Below are 27,753 nucleotides of genomic sequence, written 5' to 3' on the forward strand. Positions count from 1 at the left end.
GCTTGTTGAACCCCCCCAAAAAAATTCTATTAGATTGGTGAGGTATGATTTTCCCTTTACAAAAACCATGTTGACTCTTCCCCAACAAATTATATTCCTCTATGTGTCTGACAATTTTGTTCTTTACTATAGTTTCAACCAGTTGTCCCGGTACCGAATTCAGACTTACCAGCCTGTAATTGCCGGGATCAACTCTGGAGCTCCTTTTAAAAATTGGCGTCACATTAGCTATACAGTGTCTTTCTGTTGTGGGCATGCAGTATGGTGTACTGAAGCTACCTCACGCTCATGACTGCATCCAGACATCGCCATGTTAGGGTGGGACTGATTGACACAATGTTGCAGCACTGTGTCCCATTGATAGGCCTTAGTCCAGTTCATACTGATTTATCGGCTTGTTTGAAAAATGCTTCTAAACACCTTTTGATCCTCTTAGCGCTCACTGAGGGTGGGTTTTTCAGAAGCTGTCAGCACTAGCCTAGGAAGGCTCCCATTGACTTCAGTGGCCAATTTTTTTTTAATGGACAGTTTTTAAGGCAACACTAAGCATTTTTGCAACTCTTTCCCCTAAATGGGACTAGTGAGTTAATTCCTCTGTAAATGAAGATTTTTTGCATCTTTTTTTTTTTCTCCCCAGGACAGCGAACTTTTGACCTTTAATATCTCCCAGCATCAGTCATGGTGGAGTGAAAATGGCCCTGGCTGCGTAAGGAAGGAGGCTTCCATGGCTGGCATAAAGGGATTGGACAGCCATTCTTACATCTCTGTGATTGGCTGTGCTCTAGAGTATCAGTACATTGAGGTCATGCACAGCTCGGTCCAGATTCTGGTAGCGGTGAGTACTTCCTAGTGGGTCTGGTCTCCAACAAAGTAAAAGCATCCAAGTAGAATGCTAATGGGTAGCATAAAGGGAGTGGTTGTTTTTTAACTCTGTGTTCTTTCTTAAATATCTACAAGCCATTTTTTAAAAATAGAAATCAACACCAGCAGCCTAGCACTTACCATAACAAGCCACATGTACCTCTACAATAACAAATCAATGACTGGGGAAGGGAAACACATTTCAGTAAGGAAAGAGACCTAGCTTTTTGCATTTCCAGTAGTCGCTGTGTGATATTTGAAGGTTATGTGTGAATGTGAACTGATATAAAGGATTTGGGGAGGGGAGATCACAAAGATAATATCCTCCTTCAGAAAACAAAACAACTCTTGATAGATTTGGAAAGCAGCATGTTTTATTCCTGCTGACACCACTGGTTTGTAATAAGTTTTCATCAAACATTGCCTGATTGGAGTCTTTCACAGGCATTTTTTAAAATATACTGCAGTAATGTGTTGTCCTTAATGTTCCCCATTAATTAATTGTTTCTCATTTGCATGTGAAATTAATTGAAACAAAAGGTCCATTGTCCTCTTTATTTCCACTGGTGCTCATGCATTTTGTAGTTGCATCACATCTTTTTAATCTGCTTTGCTTTGTTAGTCGAGTAGCTTTAAAGGCATACAGGTTCTACTAGAGCTGGGAACTGTGCTTTAACCCATTGGGGTGCCTCAAATGACAGGTTTGGCTGCACCTGACATTGGCTTGTATGCATGAGAAAGGAGGATGTGAGAAATGTAACCCCATGCGTGCTGAAACACAGTTCATATTTCAAGAGAATATGTCCTTTTTATGAAGGACTGTTAGGTTGAATGTTACTCATGGATGTTTTACTGACCAGTGCTCACCTGGTAGTTCCCTGCACTGCCATAAAGAAAACCAAAGTTTTGTTTCTTGGTTCATTGCTTTCCAAGCCAACCGACGATAGATGTGCTCTAGAGGCTGAACGTTGAACCTTTGAGAGAGCAGAAGTGTCATACCTCACTTAATAGCATTCCCTCTGGCTGACTTAAGAAACATCAAAGTCCTCCCAGGGCTGACTTAAGGAGAAGGGCTCAGTCGACAAATGGCAGGACCTATCTTATGCTTAGGATTGGCTCTGGTTTTATAGGATCTTGATAACTTAGGCATGAGGCCCCAAGATAGATTGTCACAACAAAACACAGCAGGCAGGGTTACAGCTCCTGCCTCTGAGCTAGGTATACTGATACTACTAAACTTTTTTTTACAGATCACTATAAGTTCATGTAGTGATTTGCAAATATGTAAGGGAGCATGGGTTCAGTGTGAGTGTTCTCAGCTTGCCAGATGGAGAGAGGAAATGGATTGATTGAGACTGGGCAAGAAATTAATGGGTTTGGGGCAAATATTTGTAAGCTGTTTCTCCCCATTCCATAAACCTTAGAGGATTCCTATCCTACTTTTTTGCATCCTGGGCCCTGAAACTGGGATACAAGCTCAAGCACCTCTGTGTGCAGAAGTCCCTACAGCTCCTGCTAGGGATTTCCTGACATATATGGTGAGTTTCTGTAAAAGGGACAAACCTTTCCTGTAGTAAAGGTGGAATGTTAAAGCCCCAGACCTGTATCTCCTGGGGATCCTGAAGTTCTGATATAATCTTACTGGACATTAGACAGATTTCCCTTGAAGAGAGAGCAGAAAGGAAACCTTAACGGGCTTTTCATTTTTCAGTCAGGCCCTGCCTGAAAATAGCCAACTACTGCTAGTCCTTTCCCTGTTTAGTCTCTGAGGATCAAACTCTTTGAACCTTGCCAATAGTTTTGCTATTCTCTTTATCTCATTTTCAGACAGATTTTATTATAGGCTGCTGCCCCTCCTAGAATGCTTTGCAGGCCTCAGTGCTGAAAACAGAAAGTAAATATTTTTTTTTGAATTATTGATCATGTCTCCCTAAGAACTGAAGAATGGGGAGATGCAGCAAAGGTTCTGACCTTGTTCCCTCCTTGTCTGTCAGGCGTCTATGAGAACTGAATGCTCAGTACCTCACAGCAGTGGGGTGGGGGACCCAAAGCCTCCTCTCCTGTGTTTGTGAGGTTTGTTCAGCAGCTTTAGAAATATCTGTTCCAGCTTCAGTGATATGAAATTCATATTCACTGACAAATAAGATGTGATCACGTGTCCAATCCTCGGGAGATAATTATTCCTCAGCAGCACTGAGGCTCAGTAACATTGCTGGGTGCTCCCCGTAAGGGAAGGTTGATTCGTCCCAGAAAACACCTCCCCCCTCATTAAATTTGACCTTATTGTGAAAAAACAAATGTTCCATGCAAACCAGTGGGCTTGAATAGCAGCTGTGGAGCTGCCCTGAGCCCTGCTCACAGGATAAAAAGGTCAAATCCTCTGTGTAGCTGCTCTGCATAAACCCCATCTTTACTCGGGATGAATTTCACCCAGGGTGAGTGAGTGCCATAGAAATATTCCTGCATAGCTCTGCTAACGCACTATGTTCCTGACTATGTCACACAGCTCCTCCTATCCTGGGCCTCTGTTGGGGGGGAAAAAAGACACTAAAGACCTGATTCTGATCTCACTTGTGGCAAATTCTACTGGGCGAACTCCCTGATGTTAATGGGGTTGCTTCCAACTTTATCCGGAGTGAATGAGATCAGCATCCAGGCCAAAGACTGTCAGTTGTGATGACATGTGATTGTTTCTTGATCTGTACTAATATCTGTTAGGGCCTAATTTAAGAATCCATCAGACTCCTTTTCAAATGTCATTCAGTCAGGGTTTGAAGCCATGTCTCTTGAGAGTGAAAAGGGCATAAATTCTATCATGACAGAACCAATACTGGGTTATGTGATAAGAAAAGGGAGGCTATACCTCTAATCCCAACCAACCCATTGAAATATACCAGAACAAAGGACATTGTGATGGGACATAGTGGAGAGAGATGCTTAATGGAAACATACATCTTATGCAGTGACTGTATACTAGCATATGCAGGTTAGTTCATTTACTGTCAGGGTGCCATACCAACCCCATAAAAATGCAGCAGAAATAATATTTGTCCTAGTCATCTGCAAAAAAAAAAAAAAAAAAAAAGTTGCTTTGTTTTCCAGTTTAGCAAATGTCCACTGTATAACTCCCCAACTTACCAGGCAGCAGTTGGAGGTTCATTTTCTGTTTTAAATACCTTGCCTACTTTTGGACTTCCATATGGCAGCTCTGGGAGTGGGGAGGGATGGGCTTTTTCCAAAGGTCCATGGCGTGGGATGGAGGTTGGAAATGTCTCCCCAACAGGGAGAATTTTCTGCCTGCCTGTCTGCTGCTTTCATTCAAAATGACAGCTTGGAAGGTTCCCAAGAAAATGGCAAAGCAAAGGTTAACAGCAGATGTTACAGTGGAAAGCAAGTCAAGACATGTTTTTGCTGTTGGCGTGTGTTACATTTTCACTGATGATAATTGCAGCCTGAGAGCAAAAAAGGTCAGGAAATCCAAATGCTGTGGGTTGTCGCTTTGGATATCTGATCACAATCCCTTTTTCTCCATCCAGCAAGAGCTTTTCAGAAACTCAAGAATGATCAAGAAATTAATGTCTTCCCCTCTTCCCTCCTTTGTCTCCCATCCCATGTTTATGAGAGGGCAAACATGATCAACTGACTCTCTCAAGCTAGAAATAAAACCTACAGTACTTCTGTCTCAGGGAGAAAAGAGATGAGAACTTGACAGAGACTCTGTGCTCTGCTGCTCTTGTCACAAACAAGAATGAAAGGGAGGGTTTGAATGTAGCTTTGAATAGTTCATGCCCCCAGGGCAGAACTTTGCAAAGGGGGGTAGAGTGGGACCTGTTCTAGTTTTCCAGCTTCATTGGGCATTCTACCCTCCCTTGTCTTTCCTCTTGCTCCTTGTAGTTGATGATCAATTTGAGTTACTACTTTTACAAATAACAGGTTCATCACTCAAATGGCTACTTAAGAAAATTTTATTCAGGTTGAATTTTGAGATTGGTTGGATACATAGGAAGACCTAAAAATTTTTAATCAAGAACCATGCTCACCCACAAGTGAAAAATACTGAGCAAATAAAGGGATATAAAGAAGAGAGCAATCCACAAAGCTGACATATTCAGAACATCACGGACTGATGAAAACAAAGACAGAATTGATCAGTAAGTGCATGTCACCCTAAGTGATAATGACAGGGGTGGCTGTTGCTTACTACATCATTCTGATGAACCACTGGTTAGCATCCATGCATCAGTTTTTATACTCTTTGTTTACACATCAGCAGATCCATGACCATATTTAATTAGGTCTCAGTCCTCTCTCCATATGTGGCTATCCAGGTAACCATAAGTGGGTTTCTGAATGTTGATATAGCTATTTGCATCAGTATTTTGAGCAGTATGTCAGTGTGGATAGCTGCAAGGGTACATGTTACTCAAAAAACCTTTAAAATTCCATTAAGCCTGCATTATTTTGTTTGTTTATGAAAACACTCTTATTGCCAAAGGTTATAACCCGAGGACACTTACTTATGCTAAGTCCTATGCTAGCAAACTCTTAACTGCTAGGCTTCTGTGAGAGGGTGTATCAACCCCACAGCCATGAAGGAGGAGTTAAAGAGTGGCTGTTGGCAATGCTGGCCCCATCCCTCCAGCCCTGTCAATCATATTAGGGTGGAATAAGGGCTGAAAAGCAGGAAGTTCCTAGCAGTTGCCAGGCAGCTTTGGGAGAGAACAGATGGTGGCTGTCCTGCTCCGAAGGGGAGCCACTCTCAGGAGGCAAGTGTCAGAGGGGTAGCTTTGTTTGTCGCTTTTTACAGATCCAGACTAAGTCCTGTGGCACCTTATAGACTAACAGATGTATTGGAGCATGAGCTTTCGTGAGTGAATACCCACTTCGCCAGGTAGGGAATGTCCTGAGTAGATGGTGCAGTTTCTTAGTATATTCCTCGGCGGAATCTGAGGAAAGTGGCCTGTAGAATTTGGTATTGGAGAGTTGTCTGTCAGCCTCCTTTTGGTAGTCAGACCTGTTCATGATGACAACAGCACCTCCTTCATCAGCCTCTTTGATTATAAGAGAGAATACTTTCAAGATAACACTGAACAGCACACTGATACACAGATACCCGCCCCCACCAACAGCACAAGAAGAACTCTTCCACATGGACTCCTCCTGAGGGTCAAAATGACAGTCTGGAGCTATACATAGAATGCTTCCGCCACCGTGCACCGGCAGAAATACTGGAAAAACACCATCGCATGCCGAATAACCTAAGTTGTGCAGAATGCAATGCCATCCACAGCCTCAGAAACAATCCTGACATTGTAATCAAAGAGGCTGATGAAGGAGGTGCAGTTGTCATCATGAACAGGTCTGAAAAGGAGGCTACCAGACAACTATCCAATACCAAATTCTACAGGCCACTTTCCTCAGATTCCTACCGAGGAATATACTAAGAAACTGCACCATCTACTCAGGACACCCCCTACCTGACGAAGTGGGTATTCACCCACGAAAGCTCATGCTTCAATACTTCTGTTAGTCTACAAGGTGCCACAGAACTCTTTGTCACTGTCAGGAGGGTCATTTACCATCCCCCTCTCCTCTCCTCCCCGTGCCTACAAGGAGAGAATGAACCTGGTACGCTGGCCAGGTCAAATAGGTTTGGCAAGCCTTAAAGAGAGCCATGGGGCAGTTGGTGCCACTAGCCTCAACCCCTTTGGGGAATACAGAATCTGAGCATATATAAAAGAGACTAGGGGAGTGAGAGCCAAGAGCCCCATCCCCTTCAAATGCACATGGGCTATTTAACTCATTTTGTATCACAAAGACCCGTACTTAGGCAGATGGGGATGGCCTGTGGATTTTTCAGTGTTTGTCCAGTAGGAGGCACCCATCAGCAGCCCAAGACTGGTGACAGCCTTGCTTAGGCCTTGATCTATTGCCAAGCCTACCTTAATGATCCCCTACTTGTGTTCCGGCTGTACGAGCGTCATTCACAGCAAACCGCACGCCCTGTATAAAATAAGCATATCTTATAACCGCTACAGGATTAGGTTAGGGGTCCCAGCTCAGCATCCTCCTCCATCCATTTGTCTGTGATAACAGACTTTCACAGTGAAAGAAGCTGATGGGTGGGACAACCAAGATCCATCATTTCTTCTGTTCTGCAGCCTGTTGTTTCCCAGACTGTTTGACTGGCTGATTGAACCCACCTGGCTATGACATGTGTTCCTAATAAAAGGCTTAATTGGATACTTGCATGCCTTGGAGGAAGCTGGTACTGAGTTATCTGGGGAAACAGCAGCAGAGGCTGAAGCACAAGAGCATTCTTGGAGGACTTAGAGCAATAGTTTAGTGTCATTTTACATCACTGACCTTTCCCCCCGCCCCCCGGTAACTTGCAAAGGCCTAAGAATGATCAGTATTTCACTGGGGCAAAGAGGTTCAAAACCCATTCTTAGACTGGCAAAAGTTGAGGTCTGGGAGTCACATTGAGTTACTGTATTAGCCTTATACCACTGCAGATGTTGGGTTTGAATTTCAGTTTGGGTTGCAGTTGAACTGAGTTTTGTAGTCTCTGCTTGGTGACAGTTGCAGAGTGGGCGTCATGTAGAGTCACAAAATCAACCGCCCATTTAGGGCTGCAAATCGTCTGTGGCATGGCTGAGAACTGTGAAGCTGGAGAGGAATTACATTAGAATCATAGAGTTAGAAGGGACCATAAGGGTTATCTAGTCTAACCCCCAACTAGAGGCCTAGCTTAAGCAAAAAACACAAACAAAAAACCCTCTGGGATTTTATTTTTATGGGGTTCTTGTGCAACCAAAAAGCACCCCCAAAGCGCTTTTGCTCTCTGGACATGTTCCCTCCATGCAACATAAAACATTAATGCCAAAGACCAAAATTGTTTAAAAGCACAAAGCAACAGAAGTAGTACTTCTGTCTTCAGAGCTTCCTAGCTGAATTGCAGCTTCTCTTTCTCCCCTGAAGCTAGCCCTAAAAAGCTCCACAGCTGAGTAGGCCTAGCTGGACAGGAACACTTTCTCTTTGAGCCCATCTGTCATGCTTCCACCTTCTCCTCTTTCAAGTTTCTCCTCAGTAAATACACATCAACCGTGAGGTTTACAAACCTCAAAATAATAGTATCTAAAACCAAAACAATACTTTACATCTCTTAAGACAGTGTGCATCACCAGCCTAAGCGACCATGTGATCTCATTGTAGCCTCTCCTTTTATTGTGTTCGTATCCATGGTATGTTAACATCTTGTCTTCCCTAGGTTGTATTTAGAATTGAGTGAAAATGTGAATTTCTGTCCCATGGAGAATTCTGATGTTTTAACATTTGGTTTCATTCCAAATTAGGACAAAAATTTAAAAGACTGAAATTTTTCACAGAATGAAAATTTTTGGTTTGTAAATGGAAAAATGTTTTGTTTGCGCTTTTTTGATCAAAATTAAAAATTTCAATATTCCCAGACTGAACCATTTCATTTTGCTTTGCCGAACTGACTCAAAATGTTTCATTTCAAGTCATTTCAACATTCAACTATTTTTACCCTGGCTGGACTATATCTCTTATGCTACATTTGCGGCCATGTGACTCCCATGATGCACCACGCTGCTTGGTCAAAGGGGAGATTCTGTAGCATCACTGAACACATAGTCTGGCCAGTTAGAGAGTCTGGCCTATTAGGGAGAATGGGGGCATCAGACATCTAAACTACAACTCCTGTGAGACAAGGCAGTACCACAGGAAAATGCAGTTTAATGTTGAACTGCCTCAAAACTAAATGTTGTGTGTCAGTGTCAGCAAAACCAAGTATTTTGAACTGACCTGAAACAAAATATTTTTTTTTGATTTTCCTGGAGGACATCTGAAAAAATTTCACAAAATCTTAATTTTTGCAACAAAAAAAAATTGAATTTGCTGAAACTGCATTTTTCATCAAAAATCATTCAGAAGGAAAATTCAGAACATGCTCAAATTGCAACCATTCTGGGGAAGGAACAGGGTTCTAGGTTCTGCTCTCAGTTACACTACTGTGAATCCAGTTATACCAGAGAAATTAAGAGCAATATTTGACCCATTGTCTTTTATTTATCAGTCAAAGATGCACATCAGTGACGTTGTATTAATAAAAGTAAATGGGGCTGTGAGACAGAATGTGATGGGAGGAAGCTAATAAAGGGGGATCACCCCCTATGAATTTTATGAAAAAAAACTACTTTCAATCCTTTGCTACTTGGCCATCTGCAATGCTTCTTCTGTTCGCTTCCTTTCTGTTTTATCGGTGGTGAAAATGCAGCTCTTCTGCCACAATTGGTTCCAGTTTGAAGTGTGGAGCCTGTAAGCTTTCTATCACTCTGTCATCCCTGAGGCCATAATGAATCCTTTGTCTTGCTCCTCTCTTACACTTCTGCAGCTGCCAGTCAGATGTGGGAGGAGGGATAAATGCCCAGCATTGTCGTCTTCTACTGGCATCACTTTTGAATGAGCTTGCTGAGTGGGAGCAGTGTGAGAAGAACCATCCTCCAGAGACCTTGGGCCTGATGCTCTTCTCACTTACATTGGTATAAATCAGGAGTGGCTCCATTTAAGTTACACCATTGTAAAACTGGTGCAAGTGGAGAATGAGATTCTGTGATTGCATCCTCTCTAGACATCTTTGCGTACAACCCCTAGCACAATGGGGGTTGGTCAATGACTAGGACTTGTAGGTGCTATGCTAATATAGATGATAATAATAAATCCAAGATCTCCTGGAACTCAATTGCTTAATCTATTTGAAAAGAAGTGAGGTACTAAATTTTAGCATAAATAATTAACTTACCCCAAAAGCTGTTACAACTGGTGGGGAGTCCAACCTAACCCCATTAAAGGCCACAGTCTCTCATGTGCTACTAAAATCACAATTGATTCTTGAGTATTTTCATATTTCTTCCTCTCTCTGTCCTGAGCTGCTCTTGATATTTCCCTGTATACAGCAACCTTGGAACATTTTCTCATGTAGGCAAACACCTTGATGGATGATGCCATAAAAGAAGCTGATAGATCAAAATGATGTAAATTCTCTTCCTGCCTCTCCCTCTCCTCCCTGCTGAGGCAAAAATTAAATTCCAACAAATCAGATCTATTCCAGTTGTAGCTGGAGGATGTTTTTGTTAGAGCCTTTACATGTTTAACAGCAACTGAATCGTTTTTTCTATTCTGCACCAAAGAAACATACAAACCCTCCCCCATGTCCTTTTGTCCTAGTGCTTACTCACCATTCTCCTTAAATTTCTCTAGCATCAAAAATATGTGGTGGGGCTTTGTGTGCAAAGCTGCTCTATCGAGTGTGTTCTCACAAAAGTGTCCCTTTCCATTATTGTTACCATCCAGTGGGCTTTCTTTCTCCCCTGTTCATCTTGAGGTGGCTTCAGTGGTGTTTAGTCCACTGCTTTCCTTGGTTTTCAGATTGGAGAGTGTACCCTGAAGGGCTAGGAACAATGTTTAATGGGAGAGTATAATCTTGCATCTCTTTCCCTGTCACAGTCTAATGTGACTGAAGGGCTTGCGATAGACTGATAGGGCTGAAGTGAGACCTAAGTGGCAGGTGAGCGTTGAGCTAGCATCCTACACAGGAGTGAAATACAGCCATGATCTTTGACTTCTCTCCTGAGGCTTCTGTGATGTAAATGAACGACTGCTATCCATGGTGGGTCTCCAGATGCAGAGGCTTGCCCGCTGAATTCCCTCCCATCCTACTTATTCCACCCAACATTATAAAGAGCCATGAGGTGAACTCTGGTGTCTTTGAGGCTTTGTTCAGAGTGCCACACACACATCTTTCTCCTAATTCAGAAATCCCAGAATTCCAGTGATGTTCCTCCTAACAGCCAAAAGCCTGGGTATCTTAAAAGAACATGAACCCCTGGCAGTCCAGTTAAGCACATTATTAAAAACGGGGCTGTTTGTCACACTACGATTTTAATTCTTTTGAAGGATTTATATTCATTACACATGAAATGGAATAAATTCATCCCCTAATTCTCAAGTTTGGTGAAGAAACAATTAGCAATGAATCCACTTTAAAAGCTTTGAGCCTTTCGGAGTTAACTCAGCCCACACTCAAGCAGACTCTCTCACTGAAAACAGACGTGGTGATGGGAATTTTTATTTCATCTCTATTAGCTTTATTTCATTCATAATTCATGCATGAGGCAAGACATAGTGTAGATCCCAGGAGTTCAATTTATCCCTGAAGTGATAGGTTTAATTATAGCTTAGCTCAGGCAACATGAAAATGCAGCACAGATTTATATTGTATGTCCCTCCTCCCTCCGCTCCAGAAACTTCCCCCTTCCGGCTGAGCAGGGAGGCTAATGTAACCTTTTTAGAGAAAACGGAAATAAGTCATTGAATAAACAGTAATTCATAATTGATGAAATCCATGCCACAAAGCCATGGGTTATAAGGTCAAAAGAGAGTAAATTTGAAACACAAAGCTGGCTATGTTGAAACAAAGTTGAGGGGAAAACAGAAATAGAAAGATAACTAAGGCTTCCAAGGATTTGGGATTAAGAGATGTGGTCATTTTGTCCACTGTTTTGTTTGTTTGTGTGTTTGTTTTTGCCTGCTATATGGAGAAAGGGGTGTTTTAGTGGGAGGAGGGAGGTAAATTTATTTGCAAAGAAAACTTCATAGCAGCCTTTATTGCTAGCTCAATACCTCTTAATCACGGAACAAGTTTTTAGGAAGTTTAACAGGTTGACCCTAGTGGCATGACTGATATAAGCATTTATGTGAATTCTACCTTTATGGTGCAAGATAATTCATTCTCATTCTTAATGCTGCCCTGGACCTCTCTGACACAGATGACAGAAGTAACAACTTTAGATCAGGTTTATCTGTGTATTATATGGAGTACACACCATTAGGAATCAAGTTTGGCATAACTGTTAATCCAAAATTTGCAGTTGGACAAGACCATGACAAGAGAAGACTGAGGGGGGACATGATAACCATTTTCAAGTACATAGAAAGTTTTTACAAGGAGACAGGAGAAAAATTGTTGTTCTTAACCTCTGAGGATAAGAAAAGAAGCAATGGGCTTAAATTGCAGCAAGGGAGGTTTAGGTTGGACATTAGGAAAAACTTCCTAACTGTCAGGGTGGTTAAACACTGGAATAAATTGCCTAGGGAGGTTGTGGAATCTCCATCATTGGAGATTTTTAAGAGTAGGTTGGCAAAGCACCTGTCAGGGATGGTCTAGATAATATTAATCCTGTCATGAGTCTGAGGGACTGGACTAGTTGACTTCTCAATGTCCCTTGCAGTCCTATGATTGAATGATGGCAACGTATGAGGATACAAGAAGGCCTACCTGGAATCTCCTGTGAATCAGGATAAGCAGTAGATATGCAATACCCATTCCTGGATGTTTTAGTGAATGTCCAAGGAGTTGGCTTTATTATTATTCTATACTGTTCCCTGTAAAATACTAAAGGCAGGATTTTCAAAGCCCACTAAGATCAGGCCCTGTATGGGTGCCTGTGTATTTGTACTCTGAATCTGCACCTGGAACTACATGAATGCACACACATCAGCGTTCTGTGTATGCAAACAGCCAGATAGATATCTATCAAAGGTCAAATTTGCACACACAGGCATACAATATGAAGTGGGGGTGGGATTCCCAGTTCACGTAGATATACTCATGCTAGCTCTCACTGAGCTAACACACCAAAAATAGTAGTGTAGCCATGGTACATAGCAAGCGATGATATGGGCTAGTGACCCCAGGTACAAACATGCCTAAACCCCATGGGTATGTACTCAGCACAGTTAGCCCATGCTGCTGCTTGCCACTGCCCGTGCAATTGTGGCTACACCATATTTTTAGCACACTAGCTCAATAACAGCTAGCATAAGCATGTTTGTGTGAGCTAGGAATTGTACCCCTAGCTCCATCTATAGACATGTCCACAGAGATGGTAATAGCATGTGCAGATTAGAAATGCTCACACACTTGTGCATGCAGTCCTAGACTTTTTGTGCTTCGAAAAATCAGATCCTAAATAATAATGCCTCATATGTACTTATTATGGGATTTCAAAGAGCATCATACATCTATTAGTCAAGCCTCACATCATTCATATGAAATAAATGGTTTTGATTTGACTCCAGGTAATCATGTGACATATGTGACTCATTTATTATGTACATTTTACAGATTGATAAACTTACACCAACCGTGATTGTTCACAGCGACAGAGTGAGTCAATGTTATATCTAGGAATAAAACCCAGGGGTCCTGGCTCGCTGCTGTAACCAAAAGCCAAAACCCACCTCTAACATACTAAGAAATTAATAAAAATCAGTCTCCAGGTTCTTACCATCATTTCAAAGACACAGGAATTTATAAAAATTTGCATCTAAGATGCTTATCTCTGCCACGGTGATTGAATTTTAAATACCTGTCCTCGCCCAATTGTATTGTGATGTTCAGCTTTGTTAAGTCTCACAGATCAAGCGGACAATGGATGTTGGTGCAAACCAAAAAACAGTGGGACATTTTGTCATCCTGATATTAACTGGCCCTGCTTCCTACCATTCCAGTTCTCTTTAGATCCTCAGTGGACAACATATTGTAGGTCACTAATGCCTAGGACTGGAGATCAGAGTTGCTGGAATGAAAGAGGGAAGACATGAGAAATTAACAGACACAGCATGCTAAAGATAAGAGCATCATATTTTTTATAAAAGGAGCTACTTCTATTAATCTAAATATGTTTCTTCAAAATATTTATCTTTAATCTGAAGATCTCTTAATTTATTTATAAATGTTTGCTTTGCTTAGACACTTTAGAATCTTAGCTCCTGGATAATTCACTGACGTTCAGCCCAAGAATAGGTAAATGACCTTTAGACCTTTGAGGAGAGGTAACAAAGGAGGATCTGCACCTTAATAACACCTGAATTCTCCATTCTAGGGATTGACCCAGAGATCCTATCCATAAGCTGGTGCCAGCACTCTTACTGCAGTCACCCAAAACTTGAAAAGCATGAACCAGTGACACACTAGAGGGACCAATTGGAGAGTCTTGCATGGAGAAATGCTCATAAGCCATTTGGAATGTAGTCCCACAAATAGCTTTTTTTTTGTCCCTTATCTAATAGCCATATATTTTGCCTAATTTAATAAAGGAGTAAGGCTTGCTGCCTTTCTTCAGCACCATGGTCAGTTCCAGGTACATTTCTCTCCTTCAACAGATGCAAATTTAAACAAGCAAAACAAAACAAACACCCTAAAACCAAAAAAAAAAACCAAAAAAAAACACCCCACATCTTTTTTCACTGTTAACATAATACAAACAAAGAAAAGCAATCAGAAGAAAACGCTTATTCATTCTTCTTCTCTCATATGCCTGTAAAGAGTAGTGGTGCCCCTTAAACAGGTAACTCTCTCAAAGCTCCCCAGGCATAATTAGTTTTGTATGTTGTGTGGTTTTGTGATTGCCATTGCAACTGGTTGGCTTCTTTTCTGAATTAAGTAAACTGTAGTTAATGGAGACAAAGGGTAAAGTAGCCCTCTCTTGGAAACTACGCAGCAGGAAAATGAGTGATGAAAGCTGTCTCTCCATCACGGCAGTGCTGGACTGTACCTCCATGGAACGAGACAAAGCTCAAGAGAGCAAACTGATGGTTCTGTTGTTGCATTTAACTTTTAATAAGAAGTATAAAAGAAATAGAAGGTTTGGTGGTGCTGTAAAAATAATTACTTAGTTTCCTCCAGCTAAGGTGTTTCTTTTCTTCAGAGAGCTGCAGCACACAAGCAAATCTTATGATCCCTCAATAGAAATTTCATTATTCTGCCTTTGTTTTCTGATTTTTCTGTCATATTAAAAATGAATGGACTTCACTTTCTGAGTCCTTTCATGCATCATTCTGTCTTCCCTTGGAGTGAGCCATTGTTTGCCACATCTAAACTCTTTTTAAAGAGCATTGAGTTCACTGTGGAAAACAAATAATTGTGGCTCACAATAACTTTAACAATGTGGTTAGTGTCAACCAAGATCTTGCTAAGTGGAATGTTATATAAGGACACAATACTAGATGCGGGGGAGATATATGATCAACAGAAAGTAGAGCAAAATACAAATCTGCTGAACCAGGATCATTCTGTTAGGGCCAGGTTCTTCCTTCCTTACTCAGTCTAGGTATTTCCTTGCTGCTGAACATGAGGACAACAGGGTCTGGCACATTTTAGAGCTTCTATGACTGTCCCCAAAGTGGTGAGCCTCTGTATGGGGTTTTTTTAATTGTTTTGAGGTTCTGAGGTGATGGTCCACTTTAGTTTTGAAATTTCAAGTCTGTTTTCTTACTTTAGGCCTGACTCTGGGCAATGAGCAATGTGTAAACAGCACCAAGCCAGGAGCAGCTCCAAGAGGCATTGTGACTCCACAGACACCCCACTGAGTCACTTTTCCTTCCCTGCTTCCTCACAGGAGAAAGTAATTTAAAGCTGGCCTGTACTACACCATGAATTATGAAACACCACTCACTGGTTCAGCTCCTCTGGCCAGTGAGTAGAGGAGGTGGAGTCAAGATCTTGTCCATTTCACACCCAACCTGCTTCTGGGAGGGAGTAAACAGCTGCAAATTCTGCTGTGCACCTGGACCCAAGGTCTGGGAGCCCCAGCAGGGCTTTAAGAAGTGTGGGGTTTCATCTTACTCCCTTATATGGACATGGAGTCTGACTCTGCATCTTGCCCTAAGATTCCTCACTGTTACTTCCAATCATTTCTTCATTTCCAAGGGCTGGTCTACACTATGGGGGGAAATCGATCTTAGATACGCAACTTCAGCTACGTGAATAACGTAGCTGAAGTCGAATATCTAAGATCGGATTACTCATCCGTCCTCACCACACGGGATCGATGTCCGTGTCTCCCCCTGTCGATTCCGCAACTCCGTTGGGGTTGTTGGAGTTCCGGAATCGATATAAGCGCGCTCAGGGATCGATATATCATGTCTAGATGAGACACAATATATCGATCCCCGAGCAATCGATTTTAACCTGCCGATACTGCAGGTAGTCTAGACGTAGCCCAAGTCTAAGAGAGTTCAGTGTCACTACATTAAACAGCCAAGGTATTCCTACATTTATGGTTAATTTCAAAACTAATTGTCCATCTCGTCTACCTACAAAGCAAAACAGAACTTGGTCCCATTCTCTTGATGGATAATACGAAGGTAGTTATCTCTTAACTTACACCCTAAAGGCTTGATCATATCTATAGGATGATTTAGCCAATGAGCTATCCACCCCTTGCATCCTATTCAGTAGTGAAATCAGTATTCTTCCATGTGTCTATTTGACTGCTATTGTAGAAGGGGTTGTATGAAGTGGATACTGTCTGGCACATTGTCATCAAAAAGAAATGTTTCCAGTCCTTATGGAGAAGAAAGCCTAACTGTGACCTAAAGCAATACTGTCTGCAAACAGGGAACCTGAAACAATAGCTCTCAGAGTGGTGTGAACATAAGGTGTGAATGACTCATCTCAGTCAGGTGTTAACTCTGAAGCTCAGTGATTACAGTTTAAATGGCAACATTGCTATGTTATTTCAGTACTGATTATGTTAGCAGAAGTATCCTGCTGCTCTGGGATTGGGAGCAGTGCTTTTTGGGAAGAATTTAGGGAGAAATATGCCACTGCAGTCTGACTCCTGCACTGCATACCTTACGGCAAATTTTACTCGGTTTCACCATTCTGGTGGTAGCTGCTGAAGTCTGGATGCAAAAGTGCTGAATGATTTCTTCTCTCTGTTTTCCAGCTGGTGGGCTTTGTCTATGCCTGTTATGTTGTCAGTGTTTTTACAGAAGAAGAGGACAGCTGTAAGTATTCATCAACAGATTCCTGGGCAACCATTTTTGTAGAAAAAAAACTCTCTCTCTCTCTCTTTCTCAAGGATGTTGTCTCATGAGCTAGTGCTATAAGCCTTCAGCCAGTGAATGAAGGGGAAGAACGTCAGGGGAAGTGAGGTGACATTTTCTTATCAATCTTTCCATCTCACCACATAAATGGCATCACTGCAACATCTGCCTGGCAAGGACAAATTTACCGTGAGATCCTCTCCTCTGTCTTGAACTCCCATATCGTTTTCTCTGATTATTTTAGCACAAAGATTTGGCTTTGTCCACTGATCATGTCTGAGTATTAGAGACAGAAACAGGGGAGCTGATTCTCCTTTTACACTGGTGTTGATTAGAAATAATGCCATTGAGATCAGTGGACTATCAACAATATAAACTTGGTGTAAGTGAATGGAGAATCAGGTCCACTATGTTCAACTGAGCAGGAAGGCCATGCCCTGTGCAGTTCATGATATAAGCTCAGGATAAAATAGAGAGCAAGAATATTGACAAATAACTGAACTGAGCATTTAACTTGCAAAACAGAGGTGGTCCTGTACCTGGATTGTAGAGAAGATGAATGAACTAATTCTCCTTAAGCTTGATCTGCAATTCTCTTGGGTACTTAGGGTTCAATTTTACAGTGCCAAAGGAAAGTAGAGAGCCAAAGGAAAGCCACTTTGATTATAAGATCAACTGGATTTACCCACTTACATGTAGCTTTTTCCTGCATTTCCAAAACTCCCATTGAACCACATGATTTTAGGTGCACAAAGATTGGGTCCATTGATTATAAAGAGCAGTATAGGATGTTCTCTTTAGAAGCGTGTTTCTATGGGTTGCATCTAAGGGATAGCTCCTCAGCTGGTGTGAGTCAGCATAGTTCTGTTCAAGTCAATGGACCTACACCAATTTACTTCAACTGAGGATCTGACCTAAAGGCTTTATATACCAGTATTACTTCTTTGTGGCTTCTAGCTCTTCACATTAATGTGAGAAGCTTTATCCTACAAAGATTCACTGCCAAGGATGTTTACTGAAAAATAATGGGTTTGAATTAGATGTTAGAAGGTAAGTGAGAAAGTTTATTTCAAATGGGTTTAATGAGATATACTACTAGTCTGGCTTGCCCTCTCTATTTCTCTCTTGCTCCCTGTGTGGCTTTAGCGAGCACAGTGGCTTTACTGGTTACTTGCTTAGAGCTAGCTAGCTTTTTAACAAAGGCCTGTATTATAAGTAATGAAAAAACAAGGTTTGCTCCATCATCTTTTCCCCTTTCTCACCAAGAATGTCATCTGTATGTTTTACCCAAAGGGCTTTAGATTCAATGTTACTTTAAATACTATTTTTAAAAACATGGTTTAAATACAATGGTTTCATCACCAGAAGCCATTACAAGTAGAATTAATTATTTAGAAACATACTGCTGTTAATTTCAGAATTTTTAAAATTCTGCTCCATCCCAGTTTCTCGGGCTCAGAGTTGAAATGCCAGCTTGAATAATTAACAATGACACACCATCAATATTTCACAGTCACAGCAGTAGAGCCTTCCAGTGACCTGAACAAATTTGAGCTGCGTTTTAATTTTCTCTCCCATTTGTGGTTTCTTTTAAATGTTCCTTTGATGTTCAGTATGAAGTAATTATGAGTGCTGAGACACATTAATCAGGAGGCCAGTGCTAACATGATTTTCATGAGAAAAAACAGCAATGGGATCCACTAACCCTGGATTGTGGGGCAAGAGTGTTTTAGATGTGCTAATGCACAATAATCTATGGATGGTATCACCAGTGAATTATAATCAGGATTTTATAAAGTGATTAGGATTTTGGGTGCCTCAGTTGTTAGATGCCAAACTTGAGAAAACTTCTTTTCAGGGAGCAGGTGATAGGCATTTTCAGAAAAACAGGCCTCTTTAATATCTCTGGTGTTGGATACACAAAAACAGAGGCAATCAAAACTACTAGTCACTTTCAAAAATCTTGGCCAATTTTTATTTTTGAAGTTATCAGGGAACATTTTGAAAAGCACCTAACTGACTTGAGTGCGTACATCTTATTTTTCAAAAGTGACTTAGGCATGTAGAGGCCAGATTTTTAAAGGTTTTTGAAATCAGTGAGAGGCATCTGAATTCCTTTAAAATCTGGCCCTAGGAGCCTACGTATCATTGAAAGTCATTGGGATTAGGGTCCTGTGTGGCTTATGTGTTTTTGAAAATTTTACCTATGTTCTAGTCATTCCAATGTCACAACAGCAGTGTCCTGCTGTCTGTTAGAACAAAGATTTGGGTGGCTGCTGAGGAGTTCAATTTCTAAATATTTTAAAAAATTTTGTAATGTTTTTTATGCTTCTCTCTCTGTTTTAGGTTGTGTGTTGACAAAATATTTACTAAAATTACCAACAACCTTTAAAAATATGTAACTGAAGCTTAAAAGAACAGTGCCACCTTCAGGAAAGAAAAATGGAATGGTTATATGGTTAATGAGAATATCCAGAGTTATATTTTTTAAAAATATGTTTGGAAGGGATATAAACTTTCTTACTTCAGGGCATAAACCACATTCAAACTGATGGGATTTAAGAAGAAACTTTCCCTATGGAAAGAATATTCCATAACTTCCTATACTATTTGGTATTATAGTCACTGTAGGAGATCAGATACTTGGACTGGGTGGAGCATGTCTGATCCAGTCTGACATTCTCTGTGAGAATCTTCCTTAAGTTGAACATCTTTAAAATGTTCTAAGTAGAATTGTCAAAGGAGCCCAAGAGAGTTAGACACCCAAGGCCCACTGAAATTTAACTCCCATATTTTCCTTTGAAAATCCCAACCTTAATCTGTAAATATATTGTTGGAACCACATAGTCTAAAAATTTGATTAATTTTAGAAGAACCCTGAGAGATTTTCCCAGTCAGGTCATCTGGAAAACTCTGATAATGGGCAGCGGGGAAACTGTGTTGTAAAAAGTCCTTTGACCAGTTCCATTGTCATTATTTGAGCATTGGGAAAAGGAAGCATTTTGGTTTTTTTTAAATCCATAAAAATATTTAAATTGAAGAAATCTGAAAACCACCAAGTTCGTGGACACTAGGGTGGTTCATAATAAGCCAGTTATTACTGACACTGTCTTGTTTTCCTACAAGCAAGCAAATGGCCCTTGGGGAGACAACCTTCAGAGATATTGCTTGCTACCTGCTTTCATGCAGATATCCACTCCCTTATCATCGCTCAGAGTCTTTCTGTTAGTACATTTCTGAAAGGCCACGGTCTGCTTTGTCTTCTCATGGCTGATGCGCTATGACACAATGTGATGATAATTTGAAGTGGGGAAGGGTGCCTCAGGGGTTCCCCACCCCCATGTCTGACAATTCTGCAGTAGCTGGAGTTCACACACTGAATGGTTTCCTTTCCCAAGAGGTCTAGGTTGAGTGGTCTTTATAGGCAGAATTTTCCAGTCTGTATTAGGTCTCATGTACATAGATAAGTGCCAAATGCAGGGCTGTTGGTAATCACCTTTCTGTTCTTTGCACCATTTTATGTTAAGTCATGCCACGCACCAGCTTTCCTGTCACCATCCTTGCCATATGTTTGTTTGTTTATTTATTATTATTTGGGTTTTGATTTCTTTCAGTTGATTTCATTGGTGGATTTGATCCATTTCCTCTCTACCATGTCAATGAAAAACCCACCAACCTTTTGTGCAAGCAGACATATCTGTAAGTATTGGCTACTGTGCTAAGAAGCATGTGGTGCCTCTTAGCTCAGTGGTGCAAGGTTGCTCCGTTTACTCTCTAATAGGCAGATTTCTCTAGCAGGTGTTCCCTTGTCAGGGTTTGACACTTGATGGGACAGATCCCTGGGAGGGGTGAAGTCAATTCCTTTCAACCTCAGGGTGTGGTTGGGTTCAAGCTGTGAATGCTAGTGTGGCCATCCTTGGTTTCTAACATGGCATCATTACGGCCTCTCACAATGGAGTAAATTCTAGTCCCCCGTGCTAAGATTTGGTAAGAGAGCTTTGTGCAAGGTAACTGTATGCATGCTGGGGAAGGGTGGCAGAGAATCCTCCCCTCCCTTGCCCAGCTATTAAAACTACATCTCAGCTCTGCGCCCAGCCAATCATAACACAGAGTTTTAGTCCATTACATCTGTGCAGTTCCATGGAGTGACCACCTAAAGACTTGGCTCCATGACATGCAGAGGCTGGCCTGGTCTCCCTGTATAGATTCTCCACTTCTCAGCCACCCTGTGCAGTAGAAAGTGGGCATCTCCCCCATGTTTGGGTGTTTTATGGTTTACATACAGGATCATACAGGTTTGGCTTTGAGTTCATTTTGCTGGAATTCTGTTTCCCATGGAAACAGTGGTTTATACAGACAGTCCTTGTAGTAGAGCTCAGGTGAAAGGCAGTCACTTCACAACCATCCCCCTCACGCTCCTACCATAGATCCCAGGGCCAGCCCTAGATTTTTTGCCACCCTAAGGGAAAAAAAAAGCCTGAGTGCCATCACCAAAGCCAAACAAACAAAATGGAGTGCCACCCCTTGAAAAGTGCTGCCCCCAAAAGGCCAAAATGCCACCCCAAGCACATGCTTGGAACGCTGGTGCTTAGAGCTGGCCCTGATAGATCCATCATTGAATTCTAACTCCTGCCCTCTGATAATCCCCATTTTGTTATTCAGTACACAAGAGCTATTGTGCGGTCCACTTGAGAGCTGCTTCTTAATTAGATACTTACATGTAAAGGCTAGTATTATCTGTGCTTAGCAGCTATGGACATTGAATTTCTGTTACTCTCTGCACGGAATCTTTGGGAGAGCACCTCAGTGTGCGGAAACTCTTAAGGAAGGATTATTTTAAGTCTGATGCTATAGCAGAATTCTCCCATAAAGCAAAAGGTGGGGGAGAGGTGGGGCTGGAAGGAGGAAATTGACCTTAAAATAGATCTGGGCAGATGCTCCCAAAATGCATATGCACAGGCACACTCCAATGCGCTATGTCACTGCAGGAGAACAGGTGAGTTTTGAAAAGTTCAGTTTCTCATAACTGAGGGGCTTAGTGGCCTTATTAGGAGGGACGGGGGTGGAGATTAAATATTGATTTTTCCCTCTCGCTTTGTCATTGTGAGATGGGATTTTCCTGCATCTCTGGAAGCTGCAAGGTTCCTGGGCAGCTCCTTGATTTACTGACCAGGTGCAGTGGAGAAAAACTGCACTTTTGCACACAAAAAAAAGAGAGAGATTAGGTTGCTTTTCTCTTAAAAATAGTTGTGTGTTATGTGGAAATAAGACTTCACTTATCAGGGCTGGTCTACACTGGGGGAGGAAATCGATCTAAGATCGCAACTTCAGCTATGTGAATAGCGTAGCTGAAGTCGAAGTATCTTAAATCGAGTTACCTACCGTCCTCACGGTGCGGGATTGACATCCACGGCTCCCCCTGTCGACTCCGCTACCGCCGTTCGCATTGGTGGAGTTCTGGAGTCAACAGGAGGTTGTTCGGGGATCAATATCGTGTCTAGATGAGACACGATATATCGATCCCCGAGAAATCGATTGCTACCCACCAATATGGCGAGTAGTGACGACGTAGCCTCAGTGTCAGCTTCTTTCACAACCTGGAGCAGCATGGAGAGTGTCAGTGCAAGTTTCCTTACAAAATTCTACAGTCTTCATTCAATTTCCAATCCATAATCCTCCTGCTGAGACTGTACACAGTGGTACTGTGCTGTTTAATTTGGGGTGTGCAGTTAGCTACCAAGCACTGGATAGACAGCACCCATATATTTCACAATAACCACCAGCTTGTAATTACTTTTGCTTACTACCAATCTGCGCTCTTACCCCTCCTCCACACACATCTAGCAAGAGGAGGAGCAGAAGGAGCTGGACACAAAAAAGGAACAATTTCTATATACTGATGCAAAGCATCCTGTAATCTGTGAGCAATAGGATCCCAGGCTCATTACTGGGTTCTTTTCCTGGGAGAGCCATATCTTCTGAATTCTCAGACTCTTAAGGCCAGAAGGGACCATTAGATCATCTTACATAACACAGGCCAAAGAACCTCACCCACTGAATGCTTCATCAAGCCCGTACCGTTGTTTTAAGCTATAGTGTGTCTTTTAGAAAAGGACACCAAGCCTTGATTTAAAAAACTTCAAACAATGGAGAATTCATCATGACCCTAGGTAAATTGCTCCAGTGATTAATTGCCCTCTTTGTTAAAAATGTGTACCTCATTTCTAGTCTGACTTGATCTAGCTTCAACTTACAATCATTGGATTTCGTTATGTTTTTGCTATGTTAAAGAGCCACCTACTATAAAATCTCTTCCCCACGTAAATACCTGCAGACCTTGATCAAGTCACCTTTTAACCTTCTCTTGGATAAAATAAATAGATTGAGCTGCTTTGAATTGTGATTGTAGGCTTCCAACTAGCAGAGAACACTCTTACAAACAACCACTAGCTGTTTGTTAGTTCTCTGTTTAAAAACCCCACTGGTATGCTGCATTGTTGCTTACAATTGCAATATTTAAATATGTTTAGTTAGCACCCCTTTGCCACACATACACAGCAACAAGTCTTTATAAAAACATGCAGGTTACAATTATTCTTATTTCAATCTGCACTGGACATAAGGATTATTTTGGGGGTGTTTTTTATTAAACTGCTTTTGAATACAAATAGAGTTAACAGACTGTGGAAAAAATATTGTAAAGGTTTACCGTGAAAGTTAGTTGCCCTTAAGCAATCTAATTGCTGCTTGCCCATCAAAGGACTGCACTAATTGTAAACTTTAATACTAATATTTTAAGGAACGTGGATACAAAGTAAGTTACGACTGGAGGGTTTTCAGTGCATGAGCATCTGGGTCAAAATATTAAAGAGCAGGATAACAAAGGAGTTACTGAAAACTAAAAGCAACCCTCTCCTCAGGCTGAGTCAGACAGCATTCCCAGCTTAATAAGTTTTCATGAATGAGGGTTAGGAGACTCAACAGTTTTATCCTTCATTAGCTAAGGCTGAAATACAGGCCATGTTTCTTTGCAACACTCTTCTTTGTGGGTTGTGTGGAGAGGCTGCTCCACACAGGGCGTCAGCTCAGGGCCATTTTACAGTACTTAAAACTACTACTCAGCAAGGTCTGTAACCTGAAACAATTCTTGCCATGTGGAGCATGCAGAGTGCTCTTGAGATGTTGAACAAGCATCTATAACTAACACTAATGCGCACTTAATACCACTAAGAACTCAAGTAGCAATGCTGCCCTCTCAGACACATGGAGATCTAGACCCATCATGACCCATTGCCATCACTTCAAACCTGTTGTGTCAGCGCCAGTCCATTTTTGTTTGTTCGAGAGAGACCATCCTTATCCTTTGAGTTTGTGAAAAGATCTTGAAGTAGAATTGTGCTTGAGCATCTCTTTTTAGATCAAAACTGTCTCAAACTTATTTCACATCATTTTGATGCTAGAAACTGATCCCACAGGGGTCTGGAAGTGGCCCTGGGTTTCCACAAGAGGTTCGCAAGTGCTGGATAACCTATCTACAAACTTGGTCTGGTTCTGATACAACTGCACATTTCCAGTTGTGAGGATCTAGCCCAGTTTTACTGACAGTTACTGCAGCATAAAAAAACCTAAATACAATATTTTTCTATATTGGTCAGCTGTTTGTTTCTAAATGTTACTGTCTTCATATCTAACAAACAGAGTGGAGCAGTCCCTGCTATATAAGTGTGGCTGTTAGGCAGCAGCTGGTTGCCTGTGAGCTAGGCAGCCTGTCCTTTCACAGCTGGAGGGACAGGAGTGCTCCACCCATCTCCAGGTCCCCACTCTCCTTAATGCTTTCTAACCAATCCCACTGTGCTTCAGGCAGTTCTCTAATATTGAACATGGCCACACAAACACTGACACCCCAAGCAGCTGCCTAACGTACAGCATTTGAGGAATGGCTAATGGGAATAGAACCCATAACAGGCAGGTGTACGCCCTGAGGTAAGGCAGCACTGTACTAGTTCACGTAGTACCTGATAGACACCTGAGCAGTTCTGCCTTATCACAGCTACACAAACAAGGCAGCCATCGCAACCTCAGAGGCCATTTTGTATTAGAGATAGACCCAAGGTACAAACTCAGATCCAGCTTCTAAAAACACCTCAAAATAGATAAGTGCTGCCAAGAGTATTTGGAACCGCCACTTTGGTTCAGGCCTATCTTTAGTTTAAGTGCATTGTGGAAGTAGCTCTGGATACCTCAGGTGAGCAGCTCTTAGCTCCCTTTACCATACTGGGATCCAGGAGGAGTACAATCATCTTCAGCTTTGGTCTGAAGCATTCAAAAAAATCAAGTTAAAAATCATTGTACCACAGCTGCTGGTTGTTGCCTCTACAGTGAATTTAACTGCAGAGGTTGCATCTGGCGTAATTATTGCATTTTCTATCATATACATATATATACACACACAGCTTTTTGTAACCTTAACATTTCACAACATTAAATAGTCACGTGAGCTTGTAAGGAATAATACTAGAGTTTTCACATTCCTCCAGCAGAGCATGCCAAGTCCTAGGGCCAGATTTTCAAAAGTATTTAGACACCTAAAGATGCACATAGGCATGGTAGGATTTTTCAAAGTGCTTAGGAGCCTAATGCCCCTCAATAGGAGTTAGCTGCTGAGGTGCTTTTGAAAATCCCATTAGGTGCCTCTCCATGTGTAAATCTCTCTTAAAATCTGGCCCCTAGTGGTGGAGATACAGTGTTGATTTTCAAAGCTTGCAAGTTCCATAGATGGACCATCCAGTGTGCATTCAACTGTCCTGCAGAACACACATGTATATGGAGTGAGTGCACTACTGGAGGACAAAAGTTATTTTGCTCTTACTGATTCAATACTGTTTAAAAACAGTCTTAAGCAGAAAATTTCACCTTTGCCTTCTGAGTTGATAGATTTCCCCTTCCCTTCCCCCCAGGCCTGCATAAGTGAGGAAGATCCACAAGCTCGATAAACCTTTTGCACCCAGCAATCAAAGGCACTGCAAGAAATGAAGCCGTCCTTGGTCTGGATCTGTGGCAGAGGAAATGCTAGGATAATGAAATCCATTCCACTTCAGTTTTTTTTACACAATGAATGTACATTGATGAATGGCCTCTAGGTTTGTTTTCAGTTTGTGAATGTCCTAATGAACCATTAGTCCGTGGCCTGGCCTTGTTGACCCATGGATGGGACAGGCTTGGCTGAGATGAACAAATCAACAGGAACCCTTCATGATCTCTTGGGCATCAGAGATGAGCAGCTGGGAACTTCTTCCTTCCACCATGGATCTATAAAGAATAAAGTCCTGCCAGTCCCAGTGGTTCAGGCTTCAACAGTTTTGTAATTTACCTTTTTTAAATGGACAAAGTCCCCAACACAGTCTCATCTCTCCCTACCTCTGGGGGACAGGGAGGAGGCTATTTGCCTTTACTGAGAATTCTCCACTCCTTATAACCTAAGGATTTGTCCACATAGGAAACGTGGCCTGATTTCAGCCACTAGGGCAGCTGTGTTGGTGAAAGAGTCCTAATTGTAGACAGGCAAAGCCATGATTTGCTCCTGGTACAGCTTAGCCCAATTTCAAGGCTGTGAGAGCTACATTAGTGCACATTGTAGCTTACAGCAACTTTGTCTGTGTACACTAAACTTACACTGCTGCTCCCACTGTAGACAGGGGCTAAGGCCAAATTCTTGATGCATAAGAGACCTCTTGAACAGAGCCACAAGGCAGTCAAATTTACTCCAGGAATGGCCTGAGCCATGTGGGAATTTGTGGAGCAGAAGAATTTTATTTTAAGGGGGTGGGAGGGGATACACATCACTAATTAAATTGCATTGTGGGCCACAGTAATTAAAAAAAATACAATAATGACCTACTGGAATGGGGTTTTTTTTGTTTGTTTTTTAAAGCAGTTGCCCCTCCTAACCACGTAAGGATCAAGGTCTGAGACAGAATCCTGCTGTGGAGCAACGTAGTCATCTACCACCATGATCACCACCAGAGCCATCAATTTGTCTCACTATAATGACCCGAGTGCAATTATATTGCTCATTATTTTAGATAATTTCAGCAAGACAATCTGCTTTTTTGTACAAAGAGGAAAAAATGAGTTTTAAGAGCCTCTAAATACATGAAGCCTGAAGCCACATTTGGCATGAGGGAGAGTGCCTTGTTTCAATTTCCCTGAATTAGAATATTTCTTGTTAATGTCCAAGGAAGAAGATATGTAGAGTTAGGGTGGACCTTCTTTCCCTGCCATCCCTCCCACAAAGCAAGTATGCTGCAGGTGTGGTGTGAATAGGCAGACAAATGCTAACAGGAAATACAGTGAGTCTCTGCTAATCCCCATCTAGGGCTTGTCTACACTGCAGCTGGGAGCCAACTTCCATGACAGGTAGACAGGCTTGGGTTGCAACACTAAAAGTAGCACTGTGGATATTGTGGCTCAGGTGGCAGCTCAGGCTCTTCAGCTCACCCAACCCCCTGCATCTGAGCTCGAGAGGCCAGGGTGAGTATCCGACAGCGCTGGAATGCCCACACTACTATTTTTCACACTAGAGCTTGAGCCCTACTAGGGTGAGTCCCTCTGTCTGGGCTGGGAGGCTCCATCCCAGCTGCGGTATAGACCTAACCTTAGCTATCCAATGGAATTTAAAGACTAGACTGAGCAGGTGCCACCTTTTAAGTCCATGGCAATAGTGTCCCTGGAATTAAGAACGGCCTGGAGGACCTTCATCATCCCACTCCATGCAAGATCAGGTTCTATGACAAAGGGAGCTGTGGTGCCGAGAGCACTGAATGGAGATAAATCAGGACAAGTTACTAGGGACTGTATTTTACAACTTAGAAACCAATAGAGGGAAAAGGAGGTTATATTATTAGCAAAGGCACAAAATCACTTACAGTTTCTGGTGCACTAATTCCATTCATTGTATGCCCATGCAATACTCTATCT

General features: G+C 41.8%; 1 protein-coding gene across 2 annotated transcripts in view; it reads left to right on the plus strand.

Moving 5' to 3' along the window:
• Positions 1-26,600, plus strand: part of NKAIN4 (sodium/potassium transporting ATPase interacting 4) — an 80,155-nt gene extending 53,555 nt beyond the window's left edge. The window contains exons 4-7 of one of the 2 annotated variants that reach the window (XM_032766442.2): positions 638-835; positions 16,677-16,737; positions 20,391-20,475; positions 25,734-26,600. In XM_032766442.2, the coding sequence (XP_032622333.1) occupies positions 638-835; positions 16,677-16,737; positions 20,391-20,475; positions 25,734-25,743 (354 nt within the window). In that variant the 3' untranslated portion in view covers positions 25,744-26,600. The remainder of the gene's footprint in view (positions 1-637; positions 836-16,676; positions 16,738-20,390; positions 20,476-25,733) is intronic. The other variant, XM_032766444.2, reaches the window with a different exon arrangement.
• The last annotated feature ends 1,153 nt before the right edge of the window (positions 26,601-27,753 follow it).

This window comes from Chelonoidis abingdonii, chromosome 14, assembly GCF_003597395.2.
Source record: "Chelonoidis abingdonii isolate Lonesome George chromosome 14, CheloAbing_2.0, whole genome shotgun sequence".
In the NCBI taxonomy this organism is placed as follows: domain Eukaryota; kingdom Metazoa; phylum Chordata; order Testudines; family Testudinidae; genus Chelonoidis; species Chelonoidis abingdonii.